Here is a 12,694-nt window from a genome sequence, read left to right on the forward strand (position 1 = left end):
AAATGATTACGGAGCGAGCGAAGCGAGCGTAGTCTTTCCTTAGATTAACAGAAATTTCTGAGTATGAGCGGCCGGCCGGCCGGCCGGCCGGCCGTGGTCACGCTTTTGCGAGGCTTATATCTCAGCAACCACTTGACCGATTTACACGCGGTAATTTTTGTAGGGTAGCTTCATTCCTGCTACCAAGTATTGGACTATTCCCGATGCATGTAGGTGACCCCTTATGCACGTGCCACGTGCAAAACGAAGAGGTGTCAGTTTTGTAATTGTTGCAATATCTCGGTAACTACTTGGCCGATTGCGCTGAAAGTTGGCATGTAGGTAGGCACCCAGTAGGGACTGCATATCCATGTGCCAGAGTTGGGGTGCTGCTGCACGTGCGCACGTGCAGGGGTCGTTTCCAGATCTCGGGAACGGCTGGACCGATTGCGCTCAAATTTGGTACACGGATAGGGACCGGTTAGTAGGGTGCCGTGCACAAGTCAGTTGGGACCCATTTTGCACGTGCGCACGTGCAGGGTGCCGCTTCCAGATCTCGAGAACGGCTGGGCCGATTGTGCCCAAATTTGGCACATCGCTAGAGACCAGTTAGTAGGGTGCCGTGCACAAGTCAGTTGGAGGTACCCCCTCGCAATTTCGCACGTGCAAGGCCCACCCTCTCGCTCGCTCCGTTAGTCGCCCCAAAAGGCGTTATACTGGTGATAGAGTGTTATAATTTGGCATACCAATGCGCAAAGAAGTGACGCAACCTTGATGAGAATTTTGGCTCGTTATTTGCACTCAACTTTGAGATATAGGCCTCCAAAGTTCGGAACGTTTTTTTTTTGGGGGGGGGCCACCCGGTATTTTCAAACAGTGATGGACAATCATCATTTGGCCCGTAAATGTTCACGAATGTATATATGTTTGAAAGGATTTTGCATACGATTAAGATGTAATTACCGTTTGGTTCGTGTTCTTCAGCTATAATATCGTGGTGCAAATTTCGCCTAATCAGTATTGATGTACCCCTACTGTTAAATGTTCCACAAGAATGGTAGCCCATTCCAGGCCACAGCCTATCAAAATTTGCAATGGACTCATTGGTAATATGGGTGTCTTGTAAGAATATTATGTCGTACTTGGAATTTCTTAACCCGCGCCCGGCTGGGGGTCCTGGATTTCCACGCCCTGCTGGGGGGGGGGGGTGTTTGAACATCCCCCTTGTAACTCGGCTCCTGGGCCACGTAGCGATACGCGGAAGGCGGCGTTCGAAAGAGCGTCAAAAACCAGTATAACGCCTTTTGGGGCGACTAACGGAGCGAGCGAGAGGGTGAGCCTTGCACGTGCGAAATTTCGAGGGGGTACCTCCAGCTGACTTGTGCACGGCACCCTACTAACCGGTCTCTAGCGATGTGCCAAATTTGAGCACAATCGGCCCAGCCGTTCTGGAGATCTGGAAGCGGCACCCTGCACGTGCGCACGTGCAAAATGGGTCCCAACTGACTTTTGCACGGCACCCTACTAACCGGTCCCTAACCATGTGCCAAATTTGAGCGCCATCGGTCTAGCCGTTCTCGAGATCTGGAATCGACCCCTGCACGTGCGCACGTGCAGCAGCACCCCAATTCCGGCACATGGATATGCATTGCCTAGTGAGTGTCTACCTACATGCCAACTTTCAGCGCAATCGGCCAAGTAGTTACCGAGATATTGCAACTGTTGACAATTCAACTTGACTCAACTCTCAACTCTCAAATAAATCCGAAAAATCTCCGACACAGACCTGGAGACACGTGGCTCAAGCCATTTCAATGCGTATATATTGAATCAGACGATTCCTGCGCACCACATCACATTTCTCAGGCCACGTCGACGACCGTCGAAACACTAAACCACTGCTAAAAAATAGTCGTTGAATCGCTGCCAAGAGAAGCGTTCACTAAATTCCGTAACATCCTCCCCCCTGAAATGCGAACTTCAGAGGGCGCGTTTCACACAGGTACGGAACCGATCTTACAACGACAGATCCATAGTTCACAGCGAACAAGACTGCATCACTTAATTCAATTCAGACAGATTCAGACAGAGAATCTGAGTCAAACGCATCAGTCTACAAACGCAAACGTAAATCGATTCACCACTCTTCAAACAAACAAACGCCAACCTCGACGCAAACGACATCAAACTTGTCACATCACCAGGGCCACTTTCACCCTGCACTCTGCGAGCCACCACACGCAACTGTCAACTCAGCGCGTCCTCTGCACGCCGCCTCACTGCTCAGAGCGACATCTACAGTCGGCGCCCAACACTACCTTGCCTGTAATCGCAGACGAGAGAAAAACAAACTAACACTGCTGACGAACACTGCGGTCTAACACCGCCGACGAATGTGAGCGGTTCACGGCTCAGAGGACAGCGGGTCGAGGTCAAAAAGCCTCTGGATGGGACGGGTTTTTAGACCAGACGGAGTCCGGACTTCTGCCGACCTCACCTTTCCGTCTCGGCCGGTGATCAGTCTCGTGACGACGCCATGTACCCACCTCATGCGCGGCACGTTATCCTCCTGCAGCATGACCATGGAGCCCTCGGACAGCTTACCTTGAGGCCTGAACCTTCTGACAGAAGGCGGCAGGGTCCTGACATACTCCTTGTACCAGACAGACCAAAATCTAGCCAGACGCTTCTCACACACACGAGCTCTCTCAGTCAGCGCCTTCGCATTCACACAGGCAGGGTCCTCCACCACCCGCGAGGAGAACCCGGTCCCTCTGCCCGTCAGAAAGTGCGCCGGGGTGATCGGGGGGCTCGAGTCCAGTCCATCACCAACAAACGTCAATGGACGGGAGTTAACACAACACTCAACTTCTAACAACACAGTCTCCAGCTCATCCCGTGACAGACAGCGTGACCCAAGCGACTTGCGCAGGCCCACTTTCACGGAACGGATGAGCCGTTCCCACCATCCGCCCCACCACGGCGAATGCGGTACAATGAAGCGCCACTCAGGCGCCAGATGACTGTAGACACGCTGCAGCTGCTTATCAGCTCCCCTGAAAGTAGGTGCGTTGTCAGAGTACATGATCCTTGGTAGACCGCGCCTGGCTGAAAAACGCCTGAGTGCTAGCATGAATGCCGGTAACGACAGGGCGTCAGTCATTTCAAGGTGAACGGCACGCGTGACAGCACACGTGAACAGGCACACGTAAAACTTCTTCCGTGGAAAATCGACGCTGAACAGGGGACCACCAAAATCAACACCAGTCACTGTGAATGGAGGGGACTGAGTCACTCTGCAGCCCGGCAGAGGCGCCGCCTCCTCGTTGAACGGTCGAGAATCGTGACGAAGGCAGCTGACACAGCCGCGCTTCACACCCTTGGCGATGCAGCGCAAGCCCAAGATCCAATACGCTCCTCTGAGCGAAGTCATCATCGTTGAGACACCCGCATGTTTCAGAAGAACATGCTGCTCTCTTGCCAAAAGCACAGCCAAGTGACATTTTGGCAGCAGAATCGGGTGCTTCTCCTCGTACATCAAGTCAGAGAACTCCAGCCGACCCCTCACTCTGAGAAGTCTATCGTCAGCGATAAACGGGTCGAGACCGATCAGGCGCGAGCCCTTCGGCAGCGACTGGCGCTTCTCCAACGCGCTCCATTCTCCAGAAAACGCCTTCCGCTGCTCCTGTCGCAGCAGATCGAGCCTCGCGTCAGCTAGCTCGAGAGTCGTCAGATCAGGAAGACTGCACCTGTCAGCTGGGACACGACAGTTCCGTATAAATCGACGGACCCAGCCCGCCACACGGACAGCCTTGGACATCTTACCCCAGCGTTCAACAGGAAATACTTCCTCAAACTGTGAAGTCACCAAACAGAAGGACTCTACTTCAACCATCTCCTCAGTAATAGGATCAGACACCTTCTCGTCAAACGAACACACAGCTCCGTCCGGTGTGCACAAGGTAGCACCGGGCGAGCACACGGCAGCGCCGGGTGAGCACACAGCCCCGCCAGGCGAGCACGCCGCACCGCCGGACGAGCACACAGCACCGCCAGGCGAGCACACAGCACCGCCAGGCGAGCACACGGCTGCGCCGGGAGTGCGCACAGCCCCGCCAGGCGAGCACGCCGCACCGCCGGACGAGCACACAGCACCACCAGGCGAGCACACAGGCGTGCACACAGCACAGCCAGGCGAGCACACAGGCGTGCGCACGGTACCGCCTGGTGAGCACACAGGCGTGCTCACATCACCACCAGCTCGGTACACATCACCACCAAGGGAACACACGTCACCTCCACGGGGGCACACGTCACCTGCACGGGGGCACACGTCACCTCCGGGAGAACTCACAGAGACGCCGGACAAATCGTGCTGCACCAAGACAGACTGGTTCACGTCAGGTGTGTGACAGTGTGACAGCCAAGATGGCCCACTGAGCCACAGCTCTGACCTCACAAGCTCCTCAGCAGACACCCCGCGTGTGGTGAGGTCAGCCGGGTTACACTCCCCCGGACAGTGCTGCCACCGTTCAGGATCCGTCAGACTCTGAATTTCAGTCACTCTGTTGGCCACAAACTCCTTCCACTTACGTGGATCGGCCCTGATCCAACCCAGTGCTACCATTGAATCAGTCCAACAGAGGCACGGAGTACTGTGCGAGAGACGGAGCGCACTCCTCACGAACACGACCAGGCGGGCCGCGATCAGGCAGCCAAGAAGCTCTAGCCTAGGAAGACTAAGCTTCTTAACAGGCGCCACACGGCTCTTTGCCATCACCAGCGACACATGAAATGACCCATCCTCCAAAGGGACACGGATGTAAACGGTAGCTCCATACCCTTTGGGCGATGCATCGCTGAATGCCAGAAGCTCAGCGCCGTGGCCGTCCCTCCACGCGCTCGGCGAGTAGCCGCGCGGCACACGCAGCTCCTTCAGCACCGCCAGTCCACTCAGCCATCTGGCGAACGTCTCACGACAGGACTCCGGCAGCGGGTCATCCCAGTGCAACCCCAGCTGCCACAGCTCTTGGAAGAGAGATTTCAGAGTCATCACAAACGGGCTGATGAATCCAAGGGGATCGAACATGCGTGCGACAAAGCTGAGAACGACACGTTTTGTGGGAACAATGTCGTCAGGCAGTGACACGCCCTGGAATGCGAACAGGTCATCAGTCGGGTTCCAGATCACACCGAGCACCTTCACATGCTCACTCTCACCAGACACACCCTGCGCCTTGTCGAACAACAGGGGGCTGTTAGAGCGACACTTGGTCAACATCATGTGGGCATCTCTCATCACACGCTGAGCCTCTGAGAGCAGCGCGGAGGCCTCACTCTCGCTGTCGGCACCCGACAACAGGTCATCCACATAGAAATTCTCACGCATCTCACGAATGGCAGGAGAATCAGGGTACAGAGACAAATGATGTCTAATCGTAGCACTTAGGAGGAAGGGAGAACTACTGACACCAAAAATGACCCTCTGTGACTTCATCACACGCACACGACCGTCACAGTCCCACAGGAAACGGTGGGTGTCTTGATCCTCGACACTCAGACCGACCTGCAGAAAGGCTTTCGTGATGTCAGCGGTCACTGCGAACGGCCAACGCCTGAAACGCAGGAGAACCTCCAGCAGGTTAGGCAGGAGGCAGGGTCCCACCTCCAAGCAATCGTTCAAAGAGACACCGTTAGGCCCACGAGCGGACGCATCGAACACTGGGCGGACTTTAGTAGAGGTGCTGCTCTCCTTGACTACCGGACGGTGGGGCAGGTAAAATGTAGGGTTCTGGGTTACCAGCTCCTCCACAGGCACCTCTGTAATCACCCCAGCCCCCTCCATCTCACACAGGGCACCATCATAACAGGCACGCAGGTCAGGGTCCCGCTCCAGCTTACGTCCCAGACCAGTCAGCCGCTTCTCAGCACTAGCTCGGTTATCCTGCAACAGGTCAACTGCACCCTCCTTCCATGGCCGTTTCACCACATAACGACCATCAGCTGATCGTTCCACAGTGGACTCGAACGTGGTCATCACATCAGACTCATCACCAGTGGTCACATCCGTCACACCTACTCCCTCCAGTGACCACAGACGGCGCAGCGCCGACTCATGTATGTCACCCAGACACAGGAGCTGACATCCACCCTTGTGGTCATCTACGCCACTCACCTGACCGCTCAGCACCCAGCCGAACACAGTTCTCTGAGCCACCATACCCTCTCGCAGTACTCGCGTCTCCCCACTTACCAGTTGCCAGAACTGATCAACACCGACCAGAATGTCGATGTGCAGACTCTCACTCTCTAGCGGGTCAGCCAGGACTACACCATCAAGCTGATCCAGAACAGAGGCCGGCAGAAGTGGACGCGCGAGGGGGGCACATATGGCTGGAACCGCCACAGCTCTGAGGTTCTGAGGGGCAGATACAGAACCATGTGAACCACTCACACTCAGCTCATACACGTCACGGGTGGCTCTGGGAACCTTTCCTCCTCCGAACACTGCATACCCCACCTCCGTGGAGCCACACCAACGCGGCTGCACCTTGCGCACAAGCGCACTGCTCACGTAAGTAGTGTCTGAGCCAGAATCCAACAGAAGGTTGGCCTCAACAAGACTCCCCCCGTGACCCTGCACCAGCACCCTTGCTACAGGGAGCACAGAACACTTCTTATCTCCATCACATGACAGTGACGCACCTCCACCCCCCTGGGGCCCTCCCTCCGGGGCCGCATCAGCCACCACACTGAGACTCTGAGTCTGACTAGAGTCAGACTGAGGCAGAGCAGCTGTCTGCTCTCTCTCCACACCACCTACCTCTACACGGGATGGCACTCCGACACTCTTACCCATGCACAACAATGGGTGATGGTTACCTCCACAACGATCACACATCCTACCACAATCAGTGGCCCGATGGCCCACCTCAAGGCATGAGAAGCATGCGTACAACTCACGAAGCTTCTGAAATCTCTGACGGAGATTCAGACGCTGGAACACTCTACATCTCTCAGAGACATGTCCCTTACCGCAGAAAGAGCACTTAAGCTCAGATGAGTGCAGAGCTGCCCCGGAGGGTAGACCAGGGCCGGTGCCCCGCGCCTCCGTGTACACAGACGGGCGCCGGCTAGTGACAGCAGGGTGGCTGCCCCCACCTCTCGAAGATGAAGAACCGCCGGCACTGCCAGCCCGAGCGGAGACTCCGGCACCACCAGCCCGTGAAGAAGCGCCGGCACCACTGGCTCGTGAAGATGAAGATGATGCTCCAGCACCAGCCAGTCCCACGTAGACACCAGAGCGACCTCGCCGCTCCACCTCCCTCGTCAGGAACCCGATGAGATGATCAAGATCAGCCTCCTTCTCCTCGGCTTCACGGGCCCACTCCAGGCGGACAGCATTGGGCAGTCGGGAAAGGATGATAGGATTTAGAAGGACACCATAGGACTCTCCTGTAATGCCGAGGGCTTCCAGGCTTCTGATGTGGATGAGGAGGATATCTACTAGGTCACGGAGCTTGTCCAAAGGAATAGGATCAAGGTTGAGGAGAGCTTGCACATGAGAAAATATTATTAAATCCTTGCGTCCAAACCGCTCTTGCAGAAGATCACATGTTATCTTGTAACTCTCGCTACTCAATGCGAGCCCCTCCACGCATCTCTTCGCCTCACCATCCAGCAACGTTCTCAGATAGGTGAGCTTTGTGACATCTGCTAACTTCGAATCATGTACTGCGACACAAAACGCCTCCCAAAATGCAGGCCAATCTTGGGGTTTTCCAGAGAAACGGGGCAGGTCCAACCTCGGTAGCTTGGGGGTCTCACCTCGGATCCCAGCACCAGAAGCTGGTGCTGCTTGGTGGACTGCCAGCAGTTTCATGGCCCTCGCTCTCAACATGATCAACTGGTCCAACGACCCTGAAGACTGGTCGGACAGGGTGTCCTCCTCAGATTGTTCCGACTCAAGAGCCGTCTGCGCGGCTTCAAAGTTACACATCCTCCTATCAAAGAGAGCAAGCATGGTTTCCAGTTCAAAAAGATCCACATCTTTGCTTGTCTGTGCGTCACTTTGCTTTGCATCTTTGCTTGTCAGCGCGGCGCTCAGGGACTCGCCTGCACGATTCAGCCACCCTCGGGCGGCGTTCCTCGAACGCTTCAAGCGCTCTATCTCCGCCATACTCGATATCAGACTGGAAACGGGAAAGAACAACTCAGTAAATATTCCCGGGCAGTTTCGGCACCAAAATGTTGACAATTCAACTTGACTCAACTCTCAACTCTCAAATAAATCCGAAAAATCTCCGACACAGACCTGGAGACACGTGGCTCAAGCCATTTCAATGCGTATATATTGAATCAGACGATTCCTGCGCACCACATCACATTTCTCAGGCCACGTCGACGACCGTCGAAACACTAAACCACTGCTAAAAAATAGTCGTTGAATCGCTGCCAAGAGAAGCGTTCACTAAATTCCGTAACAGCAACAATTACAAAAGTGACACCTCTTCGTTTTGCACGTGGCACGTGCATAAGGGGTCACCCACATGCATCGGGAATAGTCCAATACTTGGTAGAAGGAATGAAGCTACCCTACAAAAATTACCGCGTGTAAATCGGTCAAGTGGTTGCTGAGATATAAGCCTCGCAAAAGCGTGACCACGGCCGGCCGGCCGGCCGGCCGCTCATACTCAGAAATTTCCGTTAATCTAAGGAAAGACTACGCTCGCTTCGCTCGCTCCGTAATAATGACGAAATCACTTCAGTCAATTTTTTGGTCAGGTCAAAGGTCAGGTCACCAGAGGTCATTGAAGGCAAAATTTCGCCGATTTTCAGGTCGAATGTCGAAAATTTCCAAGAAGCCAACGCATAACTCGGGAACCAATAGAGCTACAGCGCCGCGGAAATACGCATTCGATAGCCCTATTAACGCCCTTTCTGAGTAATTCTCTCAGATTTGACCTAACGTCAACGGTTTTGCCTGCAGGGGGCAAAAACTGCAAAAATAGCCGATTTTTTCGGAAACAGTTTTTCTGCAATAACTTTTGACCCAAGCCTTGTACGAGCTTACTTTTACCGGCATCGTGTTCCTCTCGTCAAGACGCATCGAATGAACTATAACTTGACCTTGAAAGGTCAGCTTGAAAATTTGACCTCAGGTCAAGGTCATGACCTGACCGGAAAGGGTCATGTTGCATATCAGTCGATCCGTATCGTCGAGCTGAACACATCTAAGATGTTTTTATCGCTCTAGCATGCCTCTATCAAAAGTTATTTGCGAAAAACTGTTAGATACCATTCGTGACCTAAGATGACCTCAGGGCATAAACAAGGGTCACGGACACCATTTTCATGTTCAGTGTGTCTAAACCACTTGTAATTCGGTGTTTGGGAGTGTTTATAATGTCTTTCGTCCAAAAGAGGCGCATTTCAATTTTCTCCCATTGACTTATAACCCTCGCCCGCACATGGGGGGGGGGGGTGGTTGCCACCCCCCCAGGCAGTCTTTCTGCTCTGCACTCAACATTTTTAGAGCTAGAAGGCTGATTTTTCGTATAGCTGCTCGTCTATCCTTTCTTGATGTCCACTGAAAATTTCAAGTTTCTGTGATTTTTGGTTTCGGAGATATGACCTTGTTTTTCAGGTCATGTCATGACCCAAATGGCCAATTCTCAACATCTTGCGTTTGCCATGGGCCTTGTTAGCTTTTGACACCCTGATTTCGGCCTTTTTTGCCAGTCTTACCTCCCACCTATCATGGAACATGTTGTTCGACGATGTACAGGGGTCAAGGTCAGGGTCAAGGTCAACCTAGGTCATCTAAGATAATTGCGTTTTAGGCAAGCTGAATTTACTTTTTGTGAAGTTTTTTGACTGCATTTTTGGTAAAAGCTTCTCAGATCATGATTTCATGTGATATGGACCCAAAAACAATCGGTGCACACATCAGTATACACACAGACACACACAGACATACAAACACATATAATTGACCTTGACCTAACTTGACCTGAAATGACCTCAGCAGCAAAATTCTGGTCGGATAGTGTGACAAAGAGGCTCTAGCTGGCTTGGCACCAGAAAACAGCATCGTCATCGGTATTTGATAAGCAGCGCACTTGATATCCAACGGTGACCCAAAACAGCTACATTTTTTAGTTTGACCTGACCTGGAAGGTCAGTGACTGACCTGAGAAGGTAAAACTGGGTATCATTGGATTCGTCTCTTCCCAAAGAATCTTTTTGGTCTTTACTGCTAAGCTCTATCTCCAACAGGAACGAAATGGCGCGGGGGGGTGGCAACCACCCCCCCCCCCATGTGCGTTCTAGGATGGGAAAATGGCATGTGCGGGCGAGGGATAATGGGAGGTCTCAAAATTGACCTGACCTTAGGTCATCGATATCAAAATTCTGAGATATACATTTTGTACATGCTATTACTCTTAGCAATCGCTGAAAGTTTCAAAGCGATCGGTCACTCGGTGTAGCTGTGACAGACATTGAAACTTTTTATGAGGTGAGGTCACTTCAAGTGACCTGGTGACCTGACCTTGAATGACCTTGGTCTAAAATTTTCACAACATGTGTAGAATTGATGTATGATAAGGTGTACCAAAAACGGCGGCGCTCCGCGCCGCCGTTTTTGAGATATTCGCGAAAAACCACAAGGGGGGGTGTTCAAACACCCCCCCCCCCAGCAGGGCGCGGGTTAACCCGCGCCCGGCTGGGGGTCCTGGATTTCCACGCCCTGCTGGGGGGGGGGGTGTTTGAACACCCCCCCTTGTAACTCGGCTCCTGGGCCACGTAGCGATACGCGGAAGGCGGCGTTCGAAAGAGCGTCAAAAATAATGACGAAATCACTTCGGTCAATTTTTTGGTCAGGTCAAAGGTCAGGTCACCAGAGGTCATTGAAGGCAAAATTTCGCCGATTTCCAGGTCGAATATCGAAAATTTCCAAGAAGCCAACGCATAACTCGGGAACCAATAGAGCTACAGCGCCGCGGAAAAGCGCATTCGATAGCCCTATTAACGCCCTTTCTGAGTAATTCTCTCAGATTTGACCTAACGTTAAAGGTTTTGCCTGCAGGGGACAAAAACTGCAAAAATAGCCGATTTTTTTGGAAACAGTTTTTTGGCAATAACTTTTGACCCAAGCCTTGTACGAGCTTACTTTTACCGGCATCGTGTTCCTCTCGTCAAGACGCATCGAATGAACTATAACTTGACCTTGAAAGGTCAACTTGAAAATTTGACCTCAGGTCAAGGTCATGACCTGACCGGAAAGGGTCATGTTGCATATCAGTCGATCCGTATCGTCGAGCTGAACACAGCTAAGGCGTTTTCATCGCTCTAGCATGCCTCTATCAAAAGTTATTTGCGAAAAACTGTTAGATACAATTCGTGACCTAAGATGACCTCAGGGCATAAACAAGGGTCACGGACACCATTTTCATGTTCAGTGTGTCTAAACCACTTGTAATTCAGTGTTTGGGAATGTTTATAATGTCTTTCGTCCAAAAGAGGCGCATTTCAATTTTCTCCCATTGACTTATAATGGGGAGGTCGCAAAATTGACCTGACCTTAGGTCACCGATATCAAAATTCCGAGATATACATTTTATAGATACTGTTACTCTTATCAATCGCTAAAAGTTTCAAAGCGATCGGTCACTCGGTGTAGCTATGACAGACATTGAAACTTTTTATGAGGTGAGGTCACTTCAAGTGACCTGGTGACCTGACCTTGAATGACCTTGGTCTAAAATTTTCACAACATGTGTAGAATTGATGTATGATAAGGTGTACCAAAAACGGCGGCGAGCGCCGCCGTTTTTGAGATATTCGCGAAAAACCACAAGGGGGGGTGTTCAAACACCCCCCCCCCCAGCAGGGCGCGGGTTAACCCGCGCCCGGCTGGGGGTCCTGGATTTCCACGCCCTGCTGGGGGGGGGGGTGTTTGAACCCCCCCCCCTTGTAACTCGGCTCCTGGGCCACGTAGCGATACGCGGAAGGCGGCGTTCGAAAGAGCGTCAAAAACCAGTATAACGCCTTTTGGGGCGACTAACGGAGCGAGCGAGAGGGTGAGCCTTGCACGTGCGAAATTTCGAGGGGGTACCTCCAGCTGACTTGTGCACGGCACCCTACTAACCGGTCTCTAGCGATGTGCCAAATTTGAGCACAATCGGCCCAGCCGTTCTGGAGATCTGGAAGCGGCACCCTGCACGTGCGCACGTGCAAAATGGGTCCCAACTGACTTTTGCACGGCACCCTACTAACCGGTCCCTAACCATGTGCCAAATTTGAGCGCCATCGGTCTAGCCGTTCTCGAGATCTGGAATCGACCCCTGCACGTGCGCACGTGCAGCAGCACCCCAATTCCGGCACATGGATATGCATTGCCTAGTGAGTGTCTACCTACATGCCAACTTTCAGCGCAATCGGCCAAGTAGTTACCGAGATATTGCAACAATTACAAAAGTGACACCTCTTCGTTTTGCACGTGGCACGTGCATAAGGGGTCACCCACATGCATCGGGAATAGTCCAATACTTGGTAAAAGGAATGAAGCTACCCTACAAAAATTACCGCGTGTAAATCGGTCAAGTGGTTGCTGAGATATAAGCCTCGCAAAAGCGTGACCACGGCCGGCAGGCCGGCCGGCCGCTCATACTCAGAAATTTCCGTTAATCTAAGGAAAGACTACGCTCGCTTC

At 52.7% G+C, this 12,694-nt stretch overlaps 1 protein-coding gene across 2 annotated transcripts; it reads right to left on the reverse strand.

Annotated features, from left to right (window-relative positions):
- Positions 1 to 1,780: 1,780 nt before the first annotated feature.
- On the reverse strand, positions 1,781 to 8,457 carry LOC122376209. Of its 2 annotated transcripts, XM_043355986.1 has the most exons (3): positions 8,294 to 8,457; positions 7,015 to 8,171; positions 1,781 to 6,397 (listed from the first exon to the last, which is right to left on the reverse strand). In XM_043355986.1, exon 3 carries the CDS (start codon positions 6,197 to 6,199, stop codon positions 2,384 to 2,386), a length of 3,816 nt encoding a protein of 1,271 aa, XP_043211921.1. In that variant the 5' UTR covers positions 6,200 to 6,397; positions 7,015 to 8,171; positions 8,294 to 8,457; the 3' UTR covers positions 1,781 to 2,383. The 2 variants fall into 2 exon arrangements, with proteins under 2 accessions (XP_043211921.1, XP_043211922.1); XM_043355987.1 differs by having other exon boundaries at positions 7,015 to 8,457.
- Positions 8,458 to 12,694: the final 4,237 nt, after the last annotated feature.

This window comes from Amphibalanus amphitrite, unplaced genomic scaffold (genome assembly GCF_019059575.1).
Source record: "Amphibalanus amphitrite isolate SeventyFive unplaced genomic scaffold, NRLGWU_Aamphi_draft 002052F_arrow, whole genome shotgun sequence".
In the NCBI taxonomy this organism is placed as follows: domain Eukaryota; kingdom Metazoa; phylum Arthropoda; class Thecostraca; order Balanomorpha; family Balanidae; genus Amphibalanus; species Amphibalanus amphitrite.